This window comes from Fringilla coelebs, assembly GCF_963513975.1.
Source record: "Fringilla coelebs genome assembly, chromosome: 3".
NCBI classification, from domain to species: domain Eukaryota; kingdom Metazoa; phylum Chordata; class Aves; order Passeriformes; family Fringillidae; genus Fringilla; species Fringilla coelebs.
The window spans coordinates 45,423,281-45,447,843 of record NC_140030.1 but is presented as its reverse complement, the minus strand read 5'-3'; the positions used below and the strand labels follow the sequence as shown (position 1 = coordinate 45,447,843).

At 44.9% G+C, this 24,563-nt stretch overlaps 1 protein-coding gene across 1 annotated transcript in view; it reads right to left on the bottom strand.

The window, feature by feature from the left end:
• The window catches only part of FOXO3 (forkhead box O3), an 89,590-nt gene that overhangs the window by 7,554 nt on the left and 57,473 nt on the right, over positions 1-24,563 (bottom strand). Inside the window, exon 2 of the mRNA XM_084202801.1 lies at positions 7,830-9,264. Within this exon, the coding sequence (XP_084058927.1) occupies positions 7,864-9,264 (1,401 nt within the window). The 3' untranslated portion in view covers positions 7,830-7,863. The remainder of the gene's footprint in view (positions 1-7,829; positions 9,265-24,563) is intronic.

Here is a 24,563-nt window from a genome sequence, read left to right as displayed (position 1 = left end):
TCTGCCCTTCGATTTGTCATCGCTTCTAGCAAGTGAGCTTCTACTCCAAAGTGGGGGTAGGCTCAAAAAGCAAGACTTGATTACGTGCGGTTACAAGTTAATATTCTGCCTGAGGTTCCACAGCTGAAGACTGAAAAATACACAGAATTTGCTTAAAAACAAGACTGTGGCTAGTCTTTCTGTAACAACAAAATTACAGCATGAGATTTATATTTGAAGCGCAATAAAAATTGGAAATCCCAATGCCCACAGCAGGTATGCCACAGTGACAACCTACAGGCTGCACGAGGATTCCACAGGATGGCCCAGTGCTGAGGGACAACACTGAGGTCAAGAGACAAAGCCCAAGGACAAAAAAAAGAGTTGGCAACTTAATGTGTCTTTATTTCCTGAACTTTCAGGCATGTTGCAACTTCACTTTTTCTCTTTAAATTCTGCTCATAAAAATAGATTTTTCCCAGCTCAGAACTGGGGGCAGAGAATGAAGGTTGAAGGATGGAAAGAGGAAGAATGCCAGCACAGAACCAGGACTTAAGGGAGCTAAAATGTTGCAGTGCTTGTAGCTATATTAGCACGTAAGGCACGAAAGTGTCTCTCTTCCTTCTGTTGCTGCTCTTCCAAGGAACACTGCAAACCATAGGAGACAACCAAGTATTTTGGAAGTAAATGTAATTTAAGACAGCAGATCATTCTCTCATCCTGTACTGGCACCCTGGGAAAGGCCAGAACTGTAGTGAGGTGCCACAACTATTTATAAGCAGGTTATTCTGATATTCCCCTGCTCTACAGCACCATATAAAAGTCCAGGCTGGAAGGGATCAGTATCATCTGGTCCAACTTTCTGTTCGAAGCAGGGCCTTGAGTAAGATTATTCAGGATCCTGTCATGTATGGAGTATTTCCAGCACAGGAGAATCCACTGCTCCTCTGGGCAGTTCATCTTACCCACAAAGGTCGGTAAAGTCCCATGTACCCATTTTACAGCTGAAAAGGAAACTGAGCCCAAGCACTGTTGACAGACAATTGCTGTTGAGAACCATCACATCAGGCTGGGTTTAATCCTCTGCCCTGGTTAACACAGGAGAGCTTAGATACAGGACAACTTCTCTCCATAAGGTCATCAGCTTTCTTACTTGACAACTTTTGGTTAATTTTATCCCCTCTGTTTTGCTCAGGAGCCCAAGGAGTGGGATGGAAATCCTGCCAGTTATGGGTGAGACTTGCCAATGACTGAGGGACATCAGCCCGGGTGCTCTTAAGGCAGAATGTTGCTGGACTAGATGAAGAAGGCCAAAATTACTTACAAAATACATCTTTTTTTAGGGGCAAAGCCCATTAGCTGGAATAATTGTGCTTTCTTTAGGCACTCAAGAACACTGGGAAGGAGATGTCTACTGTACATCACAAAAAGATCACCTGTGCAAGACCACAGAAGGATTTTGCTTGCATTTTTGAATCTGAAGAAAAAGTGTCACATTTTAGAGTGAGAGGTACCTGCATGGCTAGAGGCATCCTGAATTATGGTTTTATGGTTTTTGCTTTGTACCCATTATTCTGAATGTGCTCACAGACAGCTTCTTTTTCTTTGCCAGCTACCAAGTCTATTTTAAAAGCATCTTTCCTGCTATAGAATCTTTCTGTTTCCTCTGTGGTAAATTGAAAATGAGAGGCCAATACCATGTTGATAAAAGGCAGGACATCTTCTATCATAACTTACAAGTAGCAGAAAAGGCAAGAGAGGAAAGGTCCTACCTCAAACCCAGATTTTATCTACATTTGTATGTAGATAAAAGCCAGGAGATGCAGACAGCACAAGGGAAAAACAATGGGAAAGATATTCAGCTCAGCTGTAGAAGTGCATAAGCACAAGCCATTCTCCCCAGCATCATCTGGGAAAAGTGGCCTTTTTCCTGGAGGAATGGCAGACAGCCGTGGCTGCACAGCAGCTTCCGCTAGCCGAGCTGTCCCTGTCCGACTCCTGCTCAGCAGATGTCCCCTCTGCCAGACTCCAATAACTGCCACCCTGTGCAGCAATCTGAGTGGAAAAGCTGATTAAACAGCTCCGGCAGACTGGACCAGAGCGGGGCATTCCCACCACCCAGCCACAGGTACCTGATTTAATGGGGTCAGTGTCCCCACACACCGCTCGGGACTTGATCAGGGACATTGCTGATGGGAACATCCTGCTGGAGCTCCTTCACCATTGGCACCAGGAGCTCAGGCTGGCTCCTTCCTTCATCCCCCTTCCCCAGGCCAGGACAGAAAGGCTGGCTATCAGTACTGCTCCAACGTGCACTCCCACTGCCACACTGTACCTGGGCTTTTGGCATCAACACAAGGCTTAAACCTCTCCAGCTGTCAGTGCATCACCTGGGCTGAGTGCCCAATTGATATGAAAAAAAGATCCTGACCTTTCATCAGCTGCATGACGCTATGTTTCTAAAAAGAAGCTCTTACTACGCACTTCTTCAAGAAAACATGCTTTCATGGGGGCTATTTAAAAGTCTGGCTCAAAGGAAGGAATGAACAAAGAAAAGCCACCTGTAAGCAGCCCAGTTATCAGGCAAACCACATACCGAGGGACCAACACTGATCTGCAGCTCTAAACAATCATTATGGCTCATTCACATGAGACAGACGATTTGCAAAGACTCATTCTGTAGCAAAACCTGTGCACTGCTGATCCAAGGAGGAAAGCACTGGGGAGACCAGTTGATGCGGGCTGTGCTAAAAATATCAGTTTGTGCTGTCATCTGGTGAGAGTATGTCATCCTGTAATCTTAGCATCTGCAGGGACAGCAAGTTTCTGCCTAATTATTGCTGCTGAATCACATGACAAAGCATGAGGTTCTAAAAAATACATCTATATAAAACACCAACAGAAGAACACCCAAACCACAGGATAAGACCGCTGTCCTGGCTTCAGCTGCTTTACACTCACAACACAAGCCTGTGGAGCCAATCCTGGTTTTTACAAATCTCTTCCCTGGGTTAATAAAAGCCCAAACAATAAACCCAGATTAAAAACATACCAGAACAAAAAAGCCCTACTCCCAGAAGGAGTGAGCAATTCATTTGTGTGTCAGCTCCTGCTGTCTTCACACAGCAAAAGTCACAGCATCCCTGCAAGCCCAGGACTGGCCTCTGTATGCAAGGGGCTTCGATGAACTTCAGTGGGACCTCATGGGGGACACTGGGGTTTGCCCCAATTTCCCCTCTCCTCATCCCCAGCAGCCATGAGCACAGAGTTTGTTCCATTTGCAACTGATGTGCTCCCCAGCCACTGAGGAGCCTGCTCAGGGCAGGCCCTCCTTGGAGTTGAAGGGATCCCTGTTCCCCACAAAATACATTTTCTACATTGATATTTTTGTTCAAAGACTAAACTTGGCATGTGTGGAGTTCAGCTAGTCACAAAACCACCTTTCAAAACTTGGGCTGGCAGAAACAACATTTAAATGTTACAAGTGCCATCACCTTAACCACCAGCCTACTAGAAATGGAGCAGAAGAATGTGCTGCTCTTGAATTTCCCTTAGATTTTTTGAAGGCAGACAGCCCCACCTTAGCTCTGTGTAAGAAACCTGGCAGCCCTATCCCTAAGACCTCATTTTTGAAAATAAGAGAGAAGGAAGTGCAGCTATGATCCTGAGGCAGTCACATATAATCAGGTAAGAGGTCCAGTAATTCAGCTTTCATGGGCAGAAGTTTTCTGGCAGAAAACAAAAATCATTTTCTTTGTGGTAAACTGCACAGAACTCTCTGATTCAAAACTCCATCCAAATGGAGATCTCTGACTACCGATTTTCACTTTGAAGATGGTGTTGTAAACATGAAGTCATCCTCAGACCAATTTGTCTTAGGTATGAACTGTACACAGAAAACAGGCTGAACACCAATTAACAAACTGGCAAGTAGTCCAAGCTGATATGGACTAATGAAAAACTAACAGACATTTTGTTAGGTTTCCTAAGATTTTTTTCACCAGAGATGTTAGTCATCAAGTGTGAACATTACGTGACGTTGCTATTTGCAGCCTGTGTATTCTGCAATAAGAAATTGTGGGACCTAGATGATACTAGTGGAAAATGAGTGACTTTAACTCATCTGTCAAGTATTTTACATGTAATTTTCAAATAAGTCAATGTGAATCCAGCACAGCTCTGTTGCAGAGCCCAGAGGCATCCTGGTAAATGACACATTGAAACCTCCTTTAGAAGATGCAGCTTAGATGAGTTTTTCAGACTATGACACCAACTCAAGAAGTTCCTGCCCTGCTCATGCTGAGCCTTTCTCCACCCCTTGTCTAACCCTGACAGCATTGCTGCCTACATGAGGCCATTGTAAACCGGATCACTGAAACAATCCAGGTAAAAGCAACTCCTTGGATGGGTTTTGGTGCTGGAGAAAATGTTTGCCCATGCAGCAACTGCTCACCAGCTCCTGACCTTCCAGGCAGCAGCACAAGTCATGAATAGTCTTCCCTGATGCTCTCTTTTGGGATTATTCTTCGGCAAAAGCCAAGTCCCTTTGAACTTGCCAGGTGAGACAAAGTGCAGAGTTGTGGGAATCCCAGACTAAGAGAAGGACCCATTAATTTCAAAATAAAAGGTATTCTAGAGACAGGTGAGGGAATAGTGATGTCTATTTATTGCTAAACCCTCTGAAATACCAAGGTGATGATTATCTGAGTGGGTGGAGGGTATTATCCCTGCATTATCCCTTCTGGAAAGCAGGCAGAGAGAGAGGAACAGAGGCCTCAGGCAGTATAAGAGGGGAAAATTATGACTGAGTGAATAAAGCAAAAAAAAAAAAAAAATTATTTTCTCTATTCCTTCTTGTAAGAGAAAAAAACCACCAAACCGAACCCAAATTCATTTATATGCCTCAATGAGGGCCCTCTGAGAGGCTGGGCCTGGGCAGCTTCATGGGCACAGGCTGGTGGGATTGGCCAGGGTTCTTTGCAGGGACCATGCACAGGCTTGCGTGCAGCAAAAGTGCACAGCCACTAAACCTGCAACAGTGGCATCTCCTGCAGGGTTTTTTAATTTCCCTATGAAGGAACTGTAGTTGATTTTCTTCCAAAGTAAACCTCCCTCTATACCTAAGTATGTATAAATTAAATACCTGTGTATTTGCCTTCTTTCTTTTCTTCCTGAAAACTGACTCCAGTGTTTCTCTTATTTTTAATAGAACACACAGCACTCACTATTCCTAGGTATGCCAATAATCCATTGTAACCACTTTTGCCTGCCTGCAAAACACACCTGGCTACTCTAGTGAAATGGATTTAACATAAGCAATAGCCAGGCTGTTCTACCAAAAGCGTTCCCCAGTCTTTGGGCTTGCAAAGATTCATTACTGGGGTGATGAACACTGCTGAGAGAAGATTTTAATTCAGGGATCCCTACTGCTGCAGTGGAGAAGTAACCGAGAAAAGCAATTCAGAATGATTGCATCTGATGTCATGTGAGAAGCCCCTACAAAAGCACGAGGTGCTCACAGGAAGGCAAACTCTCAAAGAGCGCTGCTTAACAGATGAGGAAGGGTGCATGATGAACCAGCTCAGCAGAAATTGTCTGTGCTTGCACCTGGCACCCCACAGCAGCCAGTCCGCTTGTCAGGGAGAGGGAGAGGGAGAGGGGCTTCCACAGATGACTGGACAGTAATCCGCTGTCTCCTTAATACATCTGTCCTCTGCAACGAGTCTCTGCTCACACAGATGTGCCACTTCCTTTATTCAGAGGGAGCAGCCTGAAAAAGATCATGGCAGCCATGCTCTCCATGGATGCCAGAGGCCAGGATGAAGGGGTAGCAGGGAGCACCAGTGAGGAGGTGGGGTGCTGTGTCTCCTCCATGCTGCCCACACAAGTCCCCCCTCGGTGGCTGCTACCTACATGCAGCACACAAAGCTATGGAAGAAGAGGCTGCCCTACTTGCTTGTGTCAAGAAAAACTGCCAATAACGTCTATTTTTCAGGCCCCATTTGACAGATTGTGCTGCTGGACGTTGCACAGCAATAAAGTCCCTACAGCCTTTTTTTTTACATTGTGCAAAGAAGGTTTTTAAATCCAAGCAGCTCACACACCTGAAGGAAGAGAGAACTGGTCAGCAAGGATGATCTGCTGCAAACTTCTGCTTACTCAATTTTGTATCAAGTCTCCTTTTCCCCCTCTTTCTTTTCCTAAATTCTCCACTACCAGAACTGAAGAAAGCCCAAAACTCATCTGTGGCCCTGGCATTGCCACACTGCTGCCTCGCTCAGGGTCCGTGGGATGCAGTGTCCTCTACAGGCCTTCTCCACAGCCCGTCTCCTGGCTGTGTACTGCAATGCTCTTGCTCAGAGTGAGAAGATGTGCAACAACCAGAGGAAATCCTTGCACTGACAGAGGCAGCTTTGCAGACTGACTGAAAGGAGGCTGCCTGGGCAGCCTTGCTGTCCCTCACAGAGAGCAGATCGCAGCACATCTCCTGAGGTGCTCCGTACACACAGGAAACAGGAAAACATTCCCCAGGTTCATCACTGCTGCTCACCTACTACAAAGCTTCCCCTTGAACATCTAACTGTGAAACAGTGAATGAAAACACAATTAAAGATGAAAGGGGCAAATTATGCACTGCAAAGTCAAAGGACACAGACTCCTTTCTGTACTTCACCTGGAAAATAAGAAAGCTGGAAGTAAGCTGTAAACTGAATGAATGCCTCATTTAACTTCACCACTGAGATGCTCTACATACTATTCTGAAGTTAATAGAACACTTTCAATAATTTATAGCTAACCTTTTATCCTACTACATTTTGAAATTTACTCCCTTATACTAATAAATAAACAAAGGAGAAAGGGCACTTTGTGTGGCACCTGCCCTATGAGTCAGGGAATAAGTATGTGCGAGCAGGCAGAGGTATGGGCAGGATCCTGAAGAATCACAAAAGAATGACAGAAGCAATGATTACAAGTCCCCAGCTATGGAAAATAAGCAACGGAAAAAAAACACATCAATCTTGAAAAAAAATTAATCTGAAGAAGCTAACAGGTGAAAAACACCTATGTCAGAACCTAAATCTACAGATATTCTCTTGGAGGAGTCCAAAAGAAAAAGGTATTTACCCCATTCAGGGAGGGGGGGAGGAGGAAAACAGTTACTGCATACTTAAAACATTAAGTAGGCCAGGACATTCCTGAGACCAGGATCCCACCAATTTAAAATTCCTCCATTTGCTACCTTTTTTTGGCCAAGAAATACAATTTTACGAAAAAGCAAACCCAAACAACTTTGCTAGTGTTGCTAAGCCACAGCAGCGGCACAGTTCTGATTCTGTCCAGATCTGTCCCACACACCTGATCCCAAGTGAGTGCTCTGATCTTGCAAAGACACTTCCTCCTCCCCCACAGCAACACTGCTCCACCGACTGCAGAGCCCCTCGCCCCATCCCTGCGTAACACAGCTTGGCTACACGTGGCATCGCCTGCAAGAGGGAATCCATCTGTTGCGACTTCAAAGAAGACGAGTTAGAGTTCTGTGATTCCTAAAAACCACAAATATTCCACCTTGGTTTGCCTGATTTGTCATTAACATTTCTCATGCCTAAATTAAGAAGGGCGCTGAACACCAGATGCGTGCTGACAGTGTTGCAGTCGAGCAGCTTTTATAGCTTAGCCTCGTTTCCTTCCACACCTCCACGTTTCTTGGTTGTGCCTGTTGCATACCAACAAACAGCAAGCCATCACAAGCCAAATTACTATTATTAGTGTGCACTAACTATTAAGGGTTTGGTGCAAACTCCAATAAAACTAAGGAACCAATTATTTCACCACATCTATGGGGCACTGACCTGTTTGCCCGTTTTCCCTGTTCTCAAAGATCCTTCAGCCTGGTACCCAACTCTGTGATGAAGCCTGTTTAGCACCAGTGAAGTTCCCCACATTCAGACTGACAACGTTCTGAGCTGAGATGAGGGAATCAAAGTTAAAATCCAGCCCATCGGCATCCATGAGTTCACTGCGGATAATGGACTCCATGTCACACTCCAGGCTCCCATTGAAAATATCCAGGTCCAAGTCACTGGGGAACTTGTCATGTCCCATGACCGGGAGGTTCACGCTAGAGGAGTACAAAGAGGAGCCTGACAGCGGGTCAGAGAGTGTTTGCATAGACTGATTGACAGGTGACTGCTGATGTTTGGTGGATCCCAAGCTGCTGGAGTCACTCAAGCCTATGTTACTGATGGAATTGGACAAGGCACGGCTGCCACTAAGAGAGGAGTTGTGGGACTGGTGCTGGTGATGGGACAGGTTCTGATTGACCAGACCGCCCTGGCTGGACTGCGCGGCAAACGACATCATGGGGTCGTTGCGGAGCATTATATTCCTGCGGGAATTCTGGGCGGACACAGCTGTGCTGGCTTGTGACATGAGTGGGTCAGACTGTGTCATCATGACATCGCTGTGACTAAGTGCATCAGAGGTGAGGAGATCCTGCAGCGTCTGGTTGTTGTAATGAGAAATGGAAGAGAAGGTGGCCTGCTTGTTCTCCTGAATCGTCTGCATGGGCGACTGGCGGAGGGAATTCAGGGACGACGGCCCAAACACAGCGTTGTTGAAACTACTTGACGGGGAGCCCAGCCCTGAACCTTTGGAACCATAAGGAAAACTGGAGCTTCTCTGCATTATCCCTCCTGTGGGTGACTGCTGGGAGGGAGGGAGTGTTATATTGTCCAAGAGATCATCCATGAGGTTATCAGTCAGTCCATCATTCAAGTTCATTGTCCCAGCCATATCAGTCAACCTAGGCAACTCCACAGTACACGGTTTGTTTACCGACGGGGACAAGCTCGATGGACTACTGTACAGCATGGGAGAAAGTGGAGCATCATCATCTTGAACATCATCGAGCTCGGTGCTTGCCAAAATTGGTGACAGGCGGCCGCTGATCGTACTGGCGTTTGAATTTGTACGGGAGCGAAAATCTGTCCATGCATCCAGCTCATCGCTGCTGCGAGAGGTGGGACTCCCTGGCCACTTGGAGAGCTGGGAAGGGCTGTCCTCACTCGTCTCCTGGGCTGTCTGCAGGGCTGCCTTTTTCTTTGCCGCCCGCCCTCTGCTCTTGGTGTACTTGTTGCTGTTGTCCATTGACACAGCGCGCCTCCGAGGCGCCTTGCCGCCTTTTCCGCCATCTGGATTGATCATCCACCAAGAGCTTTTCCCGGTGCCTTCATTCTGCACCCTGACGAATCGGCTGTGGAGTGACAAGTTGTGCCGGATCGAATTCTGCAGAAAAGGAACAAAATAAAGCATCAAGACCAGCACCCCACTTCTTTTACAACCCAAATCTCAATCATTATACCAACATCCCATGACAACAGCAACATGAATAAAATCATTGGACCCTCCTGGACATCTCCGTGAATTTCTCAGGTGCTGGGTATGGGAGGGTTGGAGTGTGACTGTGGCATGGCAGCATCCTGCTGTAAAGCAAGCCCCAAGCCTGCACTAGCTACACATTCCTTGTGCCCATCTCCACACCCCTAAAAGTTTCATCTTAAGAAAAGGAAAGTGACATTCCTGCTAGAAAGGAGCTGGATGTTTCTCCCTTACTTTTTACTCAGGACAAACTATTACTATCAGTAATCTTGCCATCAGTTCCTTGAAACAAAAACTGCAAAGGCACAGCAAAAATCTGGCTGGAGGGGTAGTCACACTCATCGCAGCCTCTGCAAATGTCTTTTTAATTCTTCATGGGCACGTGTGCTGTATATTTGTTATAATAATTTCTGAGAAAACTGCAAGTGCTGTTGCTCCTCTCCCACGGGCACTCTGTGCATGACTAAGCTGTACTTTCTCTCTTGATTAGAGGCACCAGAATTATGCCCATACGGCAGTAGCTGGCCAGCTGTCCCCTCGCTATAGTATCCTCACTGTCTTCAAAACATGATGTGACACAGTATGCAACGATATCCCTGTCCCCGTAAGCTGCTAGATGCAGAGCTGTATGAAGCTGCTGTGCACAGCCGGATACTCCGTGCTGTACAGGATGCTGTGGAATACAGGGCTCTCAGGGGAGCCTGCACACAGCCTGCTCTTGCATCCTACCTGCTCGCACAAGTCAGCAGCACCAAACTGTCCAAACACCATGCCGGCCCAAACTGGTGATAACCACCTCAGAATCAGAAAGAGCCTGAGAAAACCAGCCCACGGTACCCCCAGAGAAACAGCACCGGATTTAAACCAAAATCACTGAGATGAAAATCCCACTCCACTCATCCTGCTGATCCTGTGCTTAAAATATGGATCAAAGAAAGGACAAGCAAATAGTATTTGCTAGTGTGAATGCTTCCAGGTTTGGTAAACCAACATTTTTTTCCCATGTGGAAATCCAAAATATTTTTGGAGCTATCCCATATTCCTTTGAGAAACCCCTTGTGCTATTCCGCTAAGCTTAAGGAGTGTAGAGTTCTTTTTTCCTAAATTTTGGCAATTACCAGGTGTATCTATGAAAAGGATACAATCACATTTGTCCTATCAACAACTTTTAAAAACACATAGTCAGCAAGACCATAACACAATCAAACCATTCAGAACAAGTGCCCTTCGTTTACAAAACACTGAAGAAACTCCAGATTTAAATGGGCAAAGAATGAATCAATCAACAAAAAACATTCACCAGCACCACAATATTTGCATCCTTAGGAAACATGGATGCTTGACATATATAAACTGGAGATACATATAAAGAAGTATAGCCTAGCATTTTTTAAAAATAATTCTTTTCAGTATAAAATGCCTTTCTTTCCCCACTGTTTTGTGGTTTTTGTCAGATTGTGAAATGGAAAACATGCCTGAAGTTCTCGCACGCAGACAGCAGACGTGGTTGTGATTATCACTTAATGAAAAGAGAAATCTTATGGACCATGCTTCAAAACAGCAACTGTTATGTTTTAAACAATTTACACAAAACAACTGATCCGACTTTGCCGACATGCTCAAGAGAAGTGTGGGTCAGTGCCTCAGCTATAAACATGTCCATTTCTGAGGGACTATCATGCCATCAAAATATGGTGAATGGAGTTGCATGATAATAATTATTCAGTCTAAGGAGGGAAAAAGCCTTTTATTGTTTAACTGATGGCATTTTAAAAATATTTTGAGTCTGACAACTGTCTAACTTTTAATAACAACTAGGTACCACTCCTTACTTCTTCAGGTTTCTCCCTGTAAAACTGGCTGGAGAACTGATGGGGCTTTTTTAAAATAACCTTTCTTGATGTTCCAGCTTGTATTGCATCTCTGCAGGTAGCTCTCACCCTCAGTCCCTGTAACTTCCATGGACAGCCACTTGTGAGAACATCTGCATGGGGATTTCTCCACGCAAAGTCCATGCCAGGCTTCAAAAGCCATAGGAACTGTTCCCCACCTTAAAATGCTGGGTAAAAGAATACGTGGCATCATGACTCTTGCTAATGAAAAATAAATCTTAGAGAGGAGAAACACCTGAGGTGGCATATGCAGCATGCCATGCACAGCTTCAGATATAAAAACACTCAGCCAAAGTGCCAGCAGCTAACAGTTTTCAGCCTATAGTATTCTCATAAAAGGGGTTATTTCTGCTGCTGGTATCCATAGTATGAAAGTATTTGGCTTAAAACCATGAAAAATCCTAAATGGTAAAATTGTGAGACTGAGGCACCTTTCAGGATGAGGACTCCTGCATGTGTGGATATGTATATGCACATGTGTAATTTTCTTATTATATCTTTTTGCCCAGTGTTGGTTTTACTCAAATAATAAAAGAATGTAATAATCCTTCTGCATTGAAAATTGGTAGTTATAAAAAATCCAAGCAGTTTGTTTTCCTTTACATTAAGCACTATGCCACTTATAATCCTGCTTCTGTTTTCCTTTGCTTTTCTTCTGCAGGAAGATTTTCTTAAGCATAATTGTGGGCTAATTTATTTCTGTGTATCCCATCTCCACCCTCTGTTCAAACACTGCCTTAAAACCCACTACTTTCACGTAACCTCCCCCACTAACCTCTTCAGCAACAGTATCTGAGTTTTTGGTTTCCCCTTCTGTTGGGTGCCCTGCCAAATCAAATCAGGGCTGGATCTTATTATCCTTTCTCATGCAAGTTTTGCTACAGAAGCCACTGGGATTGACAACTCACATCAGTGAAGGCTGTTGCAGTGTGCTACCACGTTGCAAACTGGATGGAAATAACTGTATTTTCTACCTGTTTTCTGAGCTGTCAAAAAATATTCCTATCTGCTTAAAAGACAGGAAAGTATATGGGGACAATCACTGCTCACAACTACGGGTATTACTAATATATGACCATGCAACAAACCACAAAGGAGGTGGGGAAGCAAAGAAGATACAGTTTATCATTTGAACCCACTGCTGATGAAATTAATGGGGATTTGTCTTTGACTTATGTGGGAGATGAATTAGGCCATGATGATGGAAACTTAACACATTTTTCCATGCCAAAATGCAATGAGAAACTTTAAAAGATCCATAAAGGAACTTCCATCATCTGTCCTGGAGACCATATGTAGATGGGAGAGATGCTAGCCAGGCTGCAGACAGCTCAGATACCACCGATGGGTACAACATATGGGCTGTACTCAAGCAGAGTAAAAAAGAAATATGATGAGCTCCTCCCTTTATTAGTGCTGCTATTTATACCAGACTTGAAGAATGTCGTGCGCTCCACTAGAAGCCAGAAGACTGAGGTTGCTGCAGATAACATCTAGAGCATCATGTACTGCCCTGAGGCCAGACCAGCTGGGTTGAAGTCCCCTTGGAAAGTGGCCCTGCAAGAAGAGGGACTGTCCCTGGAGACAAGGAAGACTCAGGGTAGAGGAACACAGAGACCGGGCAGGACTGATGTGAGCAGAGGGTGGTGGTGCAGTGCCACAGGCAAGCAGGGCTGCTGTCCTCCCTTGGCTTAGGCTGATGGCACCAGGAGAAGGGCTGAGCTGGGGGCCAGAACAGCCAGGGCAGCAACACCAGGGCTTATCCCACTTTTCCCAAACTCAGGGACATGCTCTCAACTTCAACAAATGCTGATCCACTGCACTGTGTTTTATTCGGTTAGTACTCCTCAAGGGATCCAGCTACATTTTGCTCGTAAGAAAATCCCCTGAGATCAGCTAGCATGTCCTAATTACATGAGTCTCTCTCAATATTTTGATAGGACTGCAAATGGGCAAGCTGACAGAGAGGACACTCAAACGTTTCCAAAGTGCCCTATCCCTAATCTGATACAAACAACTGAATGTGTCTCCCAAGGAGGCTGGGACTGTGTGCTATTTCAACACTCAGACTCGGTCAGACAACAGCAGCAAATGCTTGAGCTTTTAAAATGGAGAAAATTCCCCCTCCCTGTGCCCATTTCAGCCTCTTCCAAGCAGTGTTTACCTTGTGGAGCCTGTCCACTAACTCAGACACCAGCTGCAAGTGCTTCCACTGCAGCACAGAGTCTTTTTTGTCTGGAAGCAACATGTGGTATCAATTTATCATCCTCGACAACGCAACAAGGAATCCACTCGCTTTAAAAATAAAATGAGAGTTGTGTAACTTAACTCTTAAAAGTCTCTGCTTTTTTTTTTTTTTTAAGCCTGAATATTAGCAAGATGAGGTGCAGCTGGTGGCTGATGAGTCCAAGTTACACACTGGCCTGTTTTTTTTTCAGTGTTTTGTAGTGAGTAGCAAATTTGCAATTTCGGATATGGGCTCCTAAATTGTAAAGTTAGGGCTAAAACTCAAAAGCAGCAGTTTAACAAGTGGGATATTAAGGCATGGTGGGAGAAAAACAAACACTATCTGCAGACCGATAAATGCTGCTAATGCTCACTTGGGAGAATTACACTTTCTTTTATCCTGTATTAACATATATAATGTTTTTACCTCACCATATGAAGTTGTCTGGTAGCCATGCAGCAGAGAAAGGCATCAGATCTAATACCACTGAAAAGAAGCCATGAAAATAACTCCAGCTTATCAGCCTCCAGCTGAACAGAGGGAGTCCAGCTTCTCCATGGCTCTGTTTGCTCACTTGAATTTCAGTTTTCAGCTTATGTCATCTTGCTCAAAATGCTGTCACACAGATCTTGTTTGCGATGAACAACCCTAGAGACAGCTTCCACCAAAAAATTATTTTCTTTAAGAAAACCCTACTTTTTTGCATTCAGTGGTTGATGAAACCAGAATCTGTTAACAATTCAACACATTTTGCCCACCTGTTCAGACCAGAGTCTGTGCCTTCTTGTGAAGTAACTCAAAACTTGCTTCAACTACCAGTTTTCATAGAATCATAGAATCACAGAATATGTTGAGTTGGAAGGGACACATCAGACTCATCAAGTCCAACGCCCAGCCCTGCACAGGACACCCCAAAAGTCACACCATGTGCCTGAGAACATTGTCCGAACACTTGAACTCAGACAAGCGATACTGTGACCACTTACCTGGGGAGCCCAGCCACCCTCAGAGTGAAAAACCTTTTCCTGATATCCAACCTAACCCTCCCCAAGCATAGTTTCATGCCATTCTCTTGGGTCCTGCCACTGGTCACCACAAGGAAGAGAACAGTGTCTGTCCCTCCTCTCACGAGGAAGTTGCAGACTGCAATGAGTTCTCCCCTCAGCCTCTCTTTTATCCAGGCTAAACAGACCAAGTAACCTCAGTGCTCCTCATATGGCTTCTCCTCAAGGCCCTTCCCCATCCTTGTGGCCCTCCTTTGGGCCACTCTCCAACAGCTCAATGTCTTTTTTATACTGTGGTGCCCAGAAATGCAAACAGGACTAAAGGGGATGCTGCATCAGTGCAGAGCACAGTGGGACAATCACATTTTACATTTCACATATTTTACATTTTGTTTGCTTTAAAGTCCCCAAGGAGATTCAGTTGCAAGTAAACAAGAAAACAGATGCAGTGGCTAAAGTTGCCAATTGTGTGCATGCACATAGGAATTCCTGGTGAAAGGGATTTGCAAGCCTAGGGATGTTGATCTTTATAAAGTACCAATCTATTGGTTCCATACAGTCTCTTGTTGCCTAGCTGCATAAGGCTGCAGTGCTACAGTTCTCAAAGAACTCTGAAGTCCCAAAGTGGCCTCAGAATTTCTTTCTCTTTCCCATGAGTTTTTGCAAATCAGAAAAATGTATATAATTTAATAAAGTAGTGAGGATGCTCTGCAGATACAGAAAAATCAAGAACTAAAATATAAAGAGAGTTCCCCCACAATATCTCTCCAGCCATGTTGTCCTGATATACCTCTTTCCCATAATAAAACAGGTATTATGTGTTCCAGATTGTTATATTTCCCCTAAAGTATAGAAGCTGCAGGGACAAAAAAAGCATTAAGAAAATTACACAGAGGAAAAGAAATCTTTTCTGACACCCAAAGTGGTTTTGATGTCTGATGTTTGGTATCATCTGCATGTTCCTAAGGCAGCTCCCAAAAATCCCACCAGCTGTTCAGCAGAAGCAGGCAGCCAGAACAGGGTACACCCCTTCACACCCAGCTGGCAAAGGCACCATCCTTACACTCCTGCATATGTGGGGTGACACAGGCTCAGCCCCACACAAGCATGCCCTCCTTCAGAAAAAAAGAAAAATAAAATATCCCACAGATTTAAAAAAGTCAGCTCCACATCTGAAGGGTGGTGGCTCGGTGGTTTCCCCTCCTCATCTTCTCTTCAAAGGAGTTTTCTGACCTTGGTGGTAGGGGAAGACCACCAGAAGAGGCCTCCTGTGATCAGCTCTGCCTGCACCTCTGCCCATTTTCCCCCACCCCAGAAGAGCAGAGCCTTGAAGGATTTAAGCTCCTTGGGAGACCAGTAAGTCAGGAAAAGGTTTTTCCCCTGAAGTGTGCTCAGACAGGAGAGCAGTACACGGATCTGCCTCCTGTGTCCCGTACAGGGGGCACTGCGCTGTGTGCCAAATTCCAACAGGAGAAAGCGATTAGCAGAGGGAAAACAAACCCTCCCCGACACGCACACCACGAGGGCAGGCAGCCAGCCACCTGCCCACCAAGGGGCTTTGTGCCCTCCTCTTCCAAAAGGAAAGCATCTCAAGCATGGACCTATGGGAATTGAGTCATGACTTGAAAGTTTTTCCTAAAAAAAAAAAAAAAAAAAGTAAGAAAAGTAAAAAAAATTAATTCTAGTTAAAACAACCATTGCCTCATTCTTTGCAAACAGTGATATTGCAAATTGTTACCCTGACATAAATAAAACTTAGCTGAAAATATACACTGCCTGGAAATTGCCTCAGAGCACCACACTTCCAGTTAGCAGAAAAATCTCCAGTTATTTTACAGTCAGACACGCTCTGACCACGTGAGGACTCTAATAAATAACATTTGTTTTGCTGTGAGTAGAGCATGCTGGCTGTCATCTACACTGGGTGTTGGGAGACGGGAAGCAGAGTGCAAGGAAAACGCTGATATTTTAACGCAGCTGCAGAACAGGAAGGTCAGGCTCTCCAGCACCTCCCTCCAGTGTCAGGAGCCAGGTACCTCAGCACCCTTTGCTATAGGAAGACCCCTAAAAAATTAGGTGTTATCATCTGCATGCTATGGCAATGCTTTTCCACATTAGAATAGGATTTGGGAATCAGAAGGCAGGCACTGCCACTGAGGTTGCTCGGGCACCTTGTCAAGAGGCACCTTGTTCAGTCCCTTCCACCCACTTCATATTGTGGCTGCCCAAAACTCAAAACCACAGCTGATTTAAGTAAAAGGATTTAACTTAATTAAGAGCAAGAATTTACTGTGAGGCATTGCTCTTGTAAGGTGAAATCCCAAGGGAACTCATCACAAGTTTGACTGGGACGTGAACAGAGTCAGCAAGAAAATGGGAGATGTTGCCCTTATTGAACTTAAACCCAAGGAGCTGCATACAAAAATGCTGCAATGGACACACAGGGACAGAGCAAAACAGTTGTAATTTCTGTTCAGGACTGGTATCACCAGCAGGTAACATCTTTCTTTTCTCCTATTGTTTCTCAATGGCAAGCCTCAGCACTTCAAGTGTTTCCACTGTAGGAACTTTGGAAATAACACCGTGTTTTATTTGTGGAGCTCCTTCAGCACAGCATCGCTGCTTTTCTCCTCCACACCACAGAGCCCCCAGAGAAGTGCAAGCAGACAGGAGTAATCAACCTGAACACCGTACATCACAGTAGCACCCACAAAAACAGTTACTCCTGTCAGCACAGCCCCAATCCACCAGCTGCTGAAGCTACTGGAAGAGTCGTCCCAAACCTCAGTGGTCACCCAGTTTGACTTTAATGAAAACCATGTAATTTTACTGCAAGGCAGATTTTCACCATGAAGGCTTTGGGTTTGTATTGCTAGAAAGAAGATCAAGGGAGGAAAAAAAAAAAGCCTCTGTTTTTCATTTCTTAGATGCAAAAATCCACGCATCATTGTGGAAGCCAGAGTGCTCAATTCTATTTTTACTCATTCTCAGCATATGGCTGTTACTATACATTGACTATTTAGAAACACGTATGGGCGTTCTTTCATGCCTTTATAAATAAATGTGAGTGATGCTACTGCTTATAATAATTCACTAAAAATAGTAGCTTCCCATGGAAGATCACAAAAGCCTCTCACTGCTGAATCACCTATTATAAATCTTCATTTTTTGAAATCTTTTGCAGCCATGGGTTGATTTTTTTAACACCTTCTATGAAATGCAACTAAACCAGCAACAACTCCCACCACACAGTGGCAGGGGAAGAATAAAATCTGTGCGTGGAGCCAGCATTCCAGGGCTCTGGAAGCCAAGCTCAAGGCTGCCCTGCACGCGGCTCCGCGAAGTGCTAGCTCTGAAATGATAGATTGTTAAACGCCCGGCCGGGATTAATTGGAAGTGTTGAGCTGCACACACTAAATTGTGAATCTGGTGACAGTTACAGCAAACATGTGACTGATGAGAGGAATAGATCTGATACACCGTCACCTGACTGAGTTTGATCAGGCCTCAGCAAGCCCTTCAGGAGCCAGCAAAGGCACCTGAGACCTTCTCAGGAGAAAGCTCACAAGCGACCTCCAAACCAGCCCCCAGCATTTCTGGTCTGTCAGCTAATGTGAAACAGGACCCCTCTCCTGTGCTATTTTAAGCACATAATTACTTTATTATTGAACCAGAAGATACTATCTGATTTTTTTTTAAAAAAACAGCGTTTTAAAATATGATGTGCTTCAGCTGGCAGCTGAGGTGGCAAAGGGAATGGTCCTGCTCCACAGACCTGAGCTCTGGGGGAAGCTGGGGATGCACCTAAGCGTGGCTCTCAGTAGGTCTGACCCACTGACTTTTACAAGTAAAAAATCCGTGGGAGCCTCCCAAAGGTCAGCTGGTGTGGGAACACAAAGCTGTGATTCCAGATATCCACCGAGTTACTACAGCACTGCTGGGGACAGGGTGTGAATTAGGAGACAAGGGATAAGTGAACAGAACAACTTGAAAAACAGGTATCTCCTTCATGACTCCAGACTGGATAGCTACCAGTAAATACCTGAGCACTCTTCAAAACGTAATGGCAGCTGTAAAATATTAATGCCTTTTGAAAGGAGAAAGTGATCGGTTTTCATTCTGATGTATTCTGATGTGCATTCTGCTGTCATCCTGAGAATAACACGTGGGCCCTCCCTAGCCTCTTGGTTACACAGATTCCTGTATTTTCCCTCATCGGCATTGGGGAATGTATTTTAAACACTGCACTTAGGAGTACATTTGAAGAATCCTACAGATTTGCTTTCCGTATACATAAACACAGCTCATGCTGTGCCAGATGACATGGATGGAGAAAAATATCCATCTCCACACCATTTTTACAAGAACAGTAGCAAGGTGAGTTTACTCCAGCAGTCTTTCCCCAGCCCATTCTTTGATCTGACTTCTACTGATACATTGCATCAGGGCACTCAGTCCTAAAACCAGGTCTGCCCAGAAACTCCCCACCAAGGCATGTGACATTAGTTTCCATGCTGTGATGCTCTGGATGTAATCTCCAAGTTGACAGCACTTGATTCTTTTCCCTCTCCCTATGGAAAAAGCTTTTCTGCAGACTTAAAACCTGGGCAGCTCCAGGTCAGACCTGGAGCTAGTGACACCAGCCATCCTCAGGAGTCCTGGGAAGAAAGGGGCAGCTCCACCAAACAGACCCACCAACCTGTCTTCCTGTTCTCATCTGAGACACCTGACCCTCTCTGCTGGTGGGGGTATATCTCATCCTCTGGCAGGCTGGTTTTGGGATGGTGACTCCCAGTGCCTCCCACGGCATGGCAACTTCAGAGAGCTCCTCCACACTCAAACCAAACTCTACATCCCTGCATTCATCCCAGACTCACCTACCCCACTTATGAACTGGTTTAGTTTTCCTTGGACCTCAGTCCACTCAGATGACTTGCATGTTACTGGTTCTACTGGATTTTTAAAATTTATTTTCTGTTTAGTGCAGGGGCAAAATATACCTGAGGAGCTGACAAAAGGGAATATGACACCTATTACAATGCCAGTGAATCAGCCCTTTGCTACAGAAAGCAGGACATTCCTGTTTCACACGTAACCAGCAGCAGCACCATCCCAGAAACCTCACAATCCAGGTAAATGCACAAGTATGAAAGTCATCTTTTTTTTTTTTTTTAAGCTGTCTACCTAATTTGAGAAAATAAGACCACCATCATCGATACAATCATAATCCCAAGTGCTGAATGTTGAGCCTAAAGCTAGACTGTGTCAAAATTCTCCAGCACTCAATGCTTTGTTCAAGCCCCACCCCAACACCAGAGCCTGAATAGCAGAATGATGAGTGGAGGAGCCTTTTCAAGTTCTGGATTTGAACCTGTACACATGAGTAATCTCTCCTGAGGCCAACACTCGAGCCACAATGGGGTCCTTGTATTGCTCCATACATGCCTTTTTCAGAGGCAGCTGTGGAGCCACAGGACAATGGGTTTTAGGACCTTGGCTGTGTCAACAGCAAGAGTCCTCACTAGGTAATATGACAAGAATTATCTACCCTGTAGGATGCAGCCTGAGCTCCAAGTGTGGGAGGGGCTGCACCAGCAGAAGACACCTGCATCTGAAAGTTTACAGCATCAATGGGCAGACAAGGAAGCACTAACTCCATAAAGATTCCACAGAATATAAAATCAAGACACTTGTTTTGCTTTCATTTGCTAGCACAAACCAGTCTTGTCTTCCCTGCCCTTTGAGACAAGCCTTGAGCCAACTTCACAGACACCATCTTATACTCTGGAAAATTCAAAGTTTTGGCTTGCTGAATCAAAATCTATGCATTTTGGGGTTGCAGCAGATTTATGGACTCTGAGATGGCCCTACAATTCCTCCAGATATATTCTCTCTCAGATAATTTTCTGCTTCTTAGAGACACTATCCAGATCTCACATGGGTTGGGTGGACACAGACCACCCAACATCTAGTTTTTAGGGGAAAAATGATGAGTTTTATTAGTGGAACTACACTGCTTGAAATAAGCTCTTTTTCAACACCTACATGTTCAAGACACAGGGCAAATTTTGAAGGACAATGCCAAGAATTATGATGCCTTTGTACATCATCTTATTCTTATGACACTGTTCACAGCATTCATAGCTCAAGAATGCAAGGCCTCCTAAGTATGCCAAGTATCATTTTCATAAGCAAAGCACACAAGAAACAAGCACCTTCAAGTTGCAGTTGAACAGATGAGGGCAAAAAGAGTGAGCAATGGCAAATACTTATGGGGATATTTTCCCTCCTTTGGAAAGGGAAAGGACCCTGAGAGGTACATACATTATGACAGGTCTGCTAATACTTTTGCAATATGAGACAATATGCAAAATATAAAATGGGCTTACTAACTTTGTGCTTTTTATTTCCTTCTTCTTCCCCCCCACCACCACCACCAGGATTGAAGTTCAGAGGAGATGGGATATCTAGAAAAAAAGAAATTAACCACCCACTTTCTGATTAAGGCTAGAAAAGGGGGAATGAAAAAAATAAAGAGGTGGAAGAGTCCACACACATCTCCAGTTTGACTTTTTCCAGAGCTAGTGGAAATTAATTCTGTTTACGAGGATCTGCTCATGTGTCTGTTGCAAAGTGAGATTCTCACCTGCAAAGGCTTTTCTGCATGTCTAAATGCATATGAACTACTTTGTGTGCTTCAACAGGAATGCCCTCGATGTGTAGGGTGGATGTGCACCAGCCTTTGCCAGACTCTGCCTTGTTGACAAAGATAAACACAGAAGAGAGACAGAAATTTCCAATTTTGTTCACAGGCAAGTTTCAAAGCTTGCAAAAGTTAATGAAAACCTTCTAGTAGTTTTGTAACAGGTTCTTTTTGAGGTGAAAATGCGCCATATTAATTATTTTCAGCAGAAATGGGTTTTTGGTGCCATCCAATCACAGCTATGACACCAGCAGCCCTTCTGCAGGAGAGTGACAGCTGAGTCACTAATGCAAAAACAGGGATAAGAAAAGGAAAATGAAAAAGAAACTAGGCTGCTTCCCCTGAGGAGCTAAATACAGTATTTAATGGCATATTTTTATAAGGTTAACAAATCAAATGCTTCAGCTGTGAACTGTTGCCATCATCATAACTACAACAGGGTGACCCCAAAAAACCCTATCTCCATCTAGGTTTTTTTCCTCCTGTGACACGTAAATAAGGAGGAAGAGGCTGGGAGCAGCCTGGCCTTTCACCATACTCTGTTCTTGGGGAGACAGGTTGTGACAGCCACACAAGGATTCGGCAGGACAAAGAATTATGCTGTCAGCGCGGGAGAAGGCGGCAGGAGGGAGCAGCGGGTCCTGGTCCTTTCCTGCACCATCAGCTGCTGCCCCCGTGGCACTCTGCCTGCACGAGCTGGGGCAGGCAGCACTTGGGCTCCTCTCGTTTAACTCACACTGAAGAGTTGTGTCTCTCCCCGCCCCACTGCCCTTAAGTGAGCGTGTCAAAAGCAATTTAAGTCAGGATGGCAAGAAACCTTAAGGCTCTGTGTACAGAGGAGCAACTTTTTACCAACACCACAGAAGTGTTGGGCACCTTGGACTCCATGTCTCAAGCTGCATTTTAGTAAGTTGCATTTTAGTGACGTAGCTAAGAAATATGTGCATATTCTAGAAAATATCTGTTCAGCAGAAAAGTAAGGACTGAAGCTAATTCTCCACAAAATCAATTGACAAGGCCTTCTGTGTTAGGAGACCCTATACACAGTCATAAGGTTTTAGAGCACAACAGGATGAAATTTTTGCTTGCTTACCCAAGGTCATGTTTGCCAGCAATAGCCCTGGATCAGGGCTGCGCCAGCAGAGCTGCTTTTGCACCTTCAGGCCCCAACAAATGGTTCCCACTGCAAGAGCCAACAATGTAATCACAAATGCAACATGATCATGGGGTGGTTCAGAACGCTGCCTCCTGATCTGATAGCCAAACACAGGAGTGCACAAGATACTGGCATGCAGGGAACTGGGCCACCTGGGCAGATAAATCCTGGCAAGATCATGTGCTAACCTTCCTTCTTGAGGGCAATGCCAGGGAGTGCACATTGGACGCTGCACTTATATATTCTTTTTAGGGAAGCACTTTCTCTGAGTCCTAGAGCTTAGCCAAACCCAGCCACGCTTGCCAAACACACAAGATTTCTATTTAATTAATCCCATGCATGTCTTCAGCAGACTCCCTGTTGAGCTGGCTTAAAGCACCCCATCCACGCCTTATCACAAACTCTGACCGTGTTTTCATGACTACTTTAAGCATAATTCGAGCATGATGCCAAATAGCAAATAAGTCGCTGTTCGTGCAGAACGTCTGGCTGACCTCTGCAGGACTCTTCACATGAGAAAAAGTTTGCAGGATTAGGACCAAAGCCTGGAAGCAGGGTCATCTCTTCCCTCTGCCCACACTCCCTCTCCCTTGGCTCCAGTATCCAGTACATGCTGTCCTCTTCATTACTTCAACACAGTCCTTAAGGCCTTAGACCTCAATGAAGAAAATGAGCAAGCTCTGTGATTTGGGGTATTTAAAAGTGGAAAAAAAGGGCAACTGTTAGGCAGAATCTGCTAGGAGGAGGAGAAGGAATCGGCAGAGTGCCAAGAGACAAAGAGTCCACAGTCTTCAAATTTCAAAGGTTTTCAGGATAGATGACCTCAAGATACTTTCACAAGCTAGTCCGAACAAGTCACAGTTTGGGCTGGTTTCTTCCCCCTCTCCTTTTTTCCACCTGGATAACTTTGGATTTTTTCACTTGGTGAAAGACAAAATAACTTTAATAACTTCAAATAACTTTACTCCCCCGTGGCACTTACATGTCAATTAGCTCTGGATTGTTGCTATATACAGGGACAGCGTACATGCTTGGGAAAGAGTCCCTGGGAATTGTGACACCATGAAACGCCTCGGTGCTTCAACTCTACCCCATCATTCTGGTACACCAGTCAGTGAACACAGAGTGCTTTCTTCTGTCGTGCCCCTCTCTGTCCCCCACTCCACCCATGGAATTAGGACGTTGCTGGAACTCAGCACAATGCTATTTGCAGCCATGCACGTTTGAAATGAAACATGTAGTCCAGGACTGTACCTCAGACTGCCTGAGATTCAGCCCTTTTCTGCTGCCCAAAACCACAAAGACAGTGTTTGCATGTTTAGATAACAACTATAGCAAAATGAAGACTAAAACTGTAAGCAATCCCTTTTAAATGCAGACAGGGCAGGGAGTGACTGCCAAGATGCACTGGCACTAACCAGATGGAGCCTTATGAACATTTGACTTGTTTTACTCCCAGGTTTCCACCCTGAGTCCCATGTGCATGGAAGTCATCTGGGGACACAGTTGGGTTTGTTACTAAAGAACTCCTGGACCCCCATGTGTCAAATGACAATGAGCTCTGCTCTTCGGGTGAGGTATTTTTAACTTCAGGAAGTACCTAGCAAAAAGCTGGGGGATGAGTCCCATGAGCCAAGTTTTCAGGGCAGCCACTGAGAAAAGGAAGAAAAATGTCTGGGAAATGTCATGGTGTCATGCCATTGTTCTGTCAGATGGATTTTTGGACATGCCACACATGCTGCAGCAAGGTTTCCACCCACAGCACTGCAATACAGGCACCTAATGGGTTAAATCACATCAGTTCTCCAGATTTGCAGATTTGCAGGTTGATAGAAATGGTCTTCTTCAGGAACAGGAAAAATCCCAAGCATCCTACAGGACACAATGCACGCTTCTCCGTGACTGTCCCAAAACATAAGGGTAAAATGAAAAGCCTGGAACAGACGTCAGCAGCTCCCAGAGGCCTGACAAGCACTGGAAAGGAGAGCTTTCCAGCACCAAGAAAAGGCTGGGAGTATCACCTTCCCCTGGGTACATAGCAACAGTTGCTAGTTTTGGCAGGCAGCGAGATGCAGTGCAAGACGTGAGGGTGACATCATTTGATTATCACCTCGCTTCCCTCAGATTCAATTGGATTCCAATAAGAAATTATTTTTAGAATCACTACAGACAAAAGCCTTGAAAACTAATTTATTACAGATTTGGGTAGAGGAGGCTGGGGACT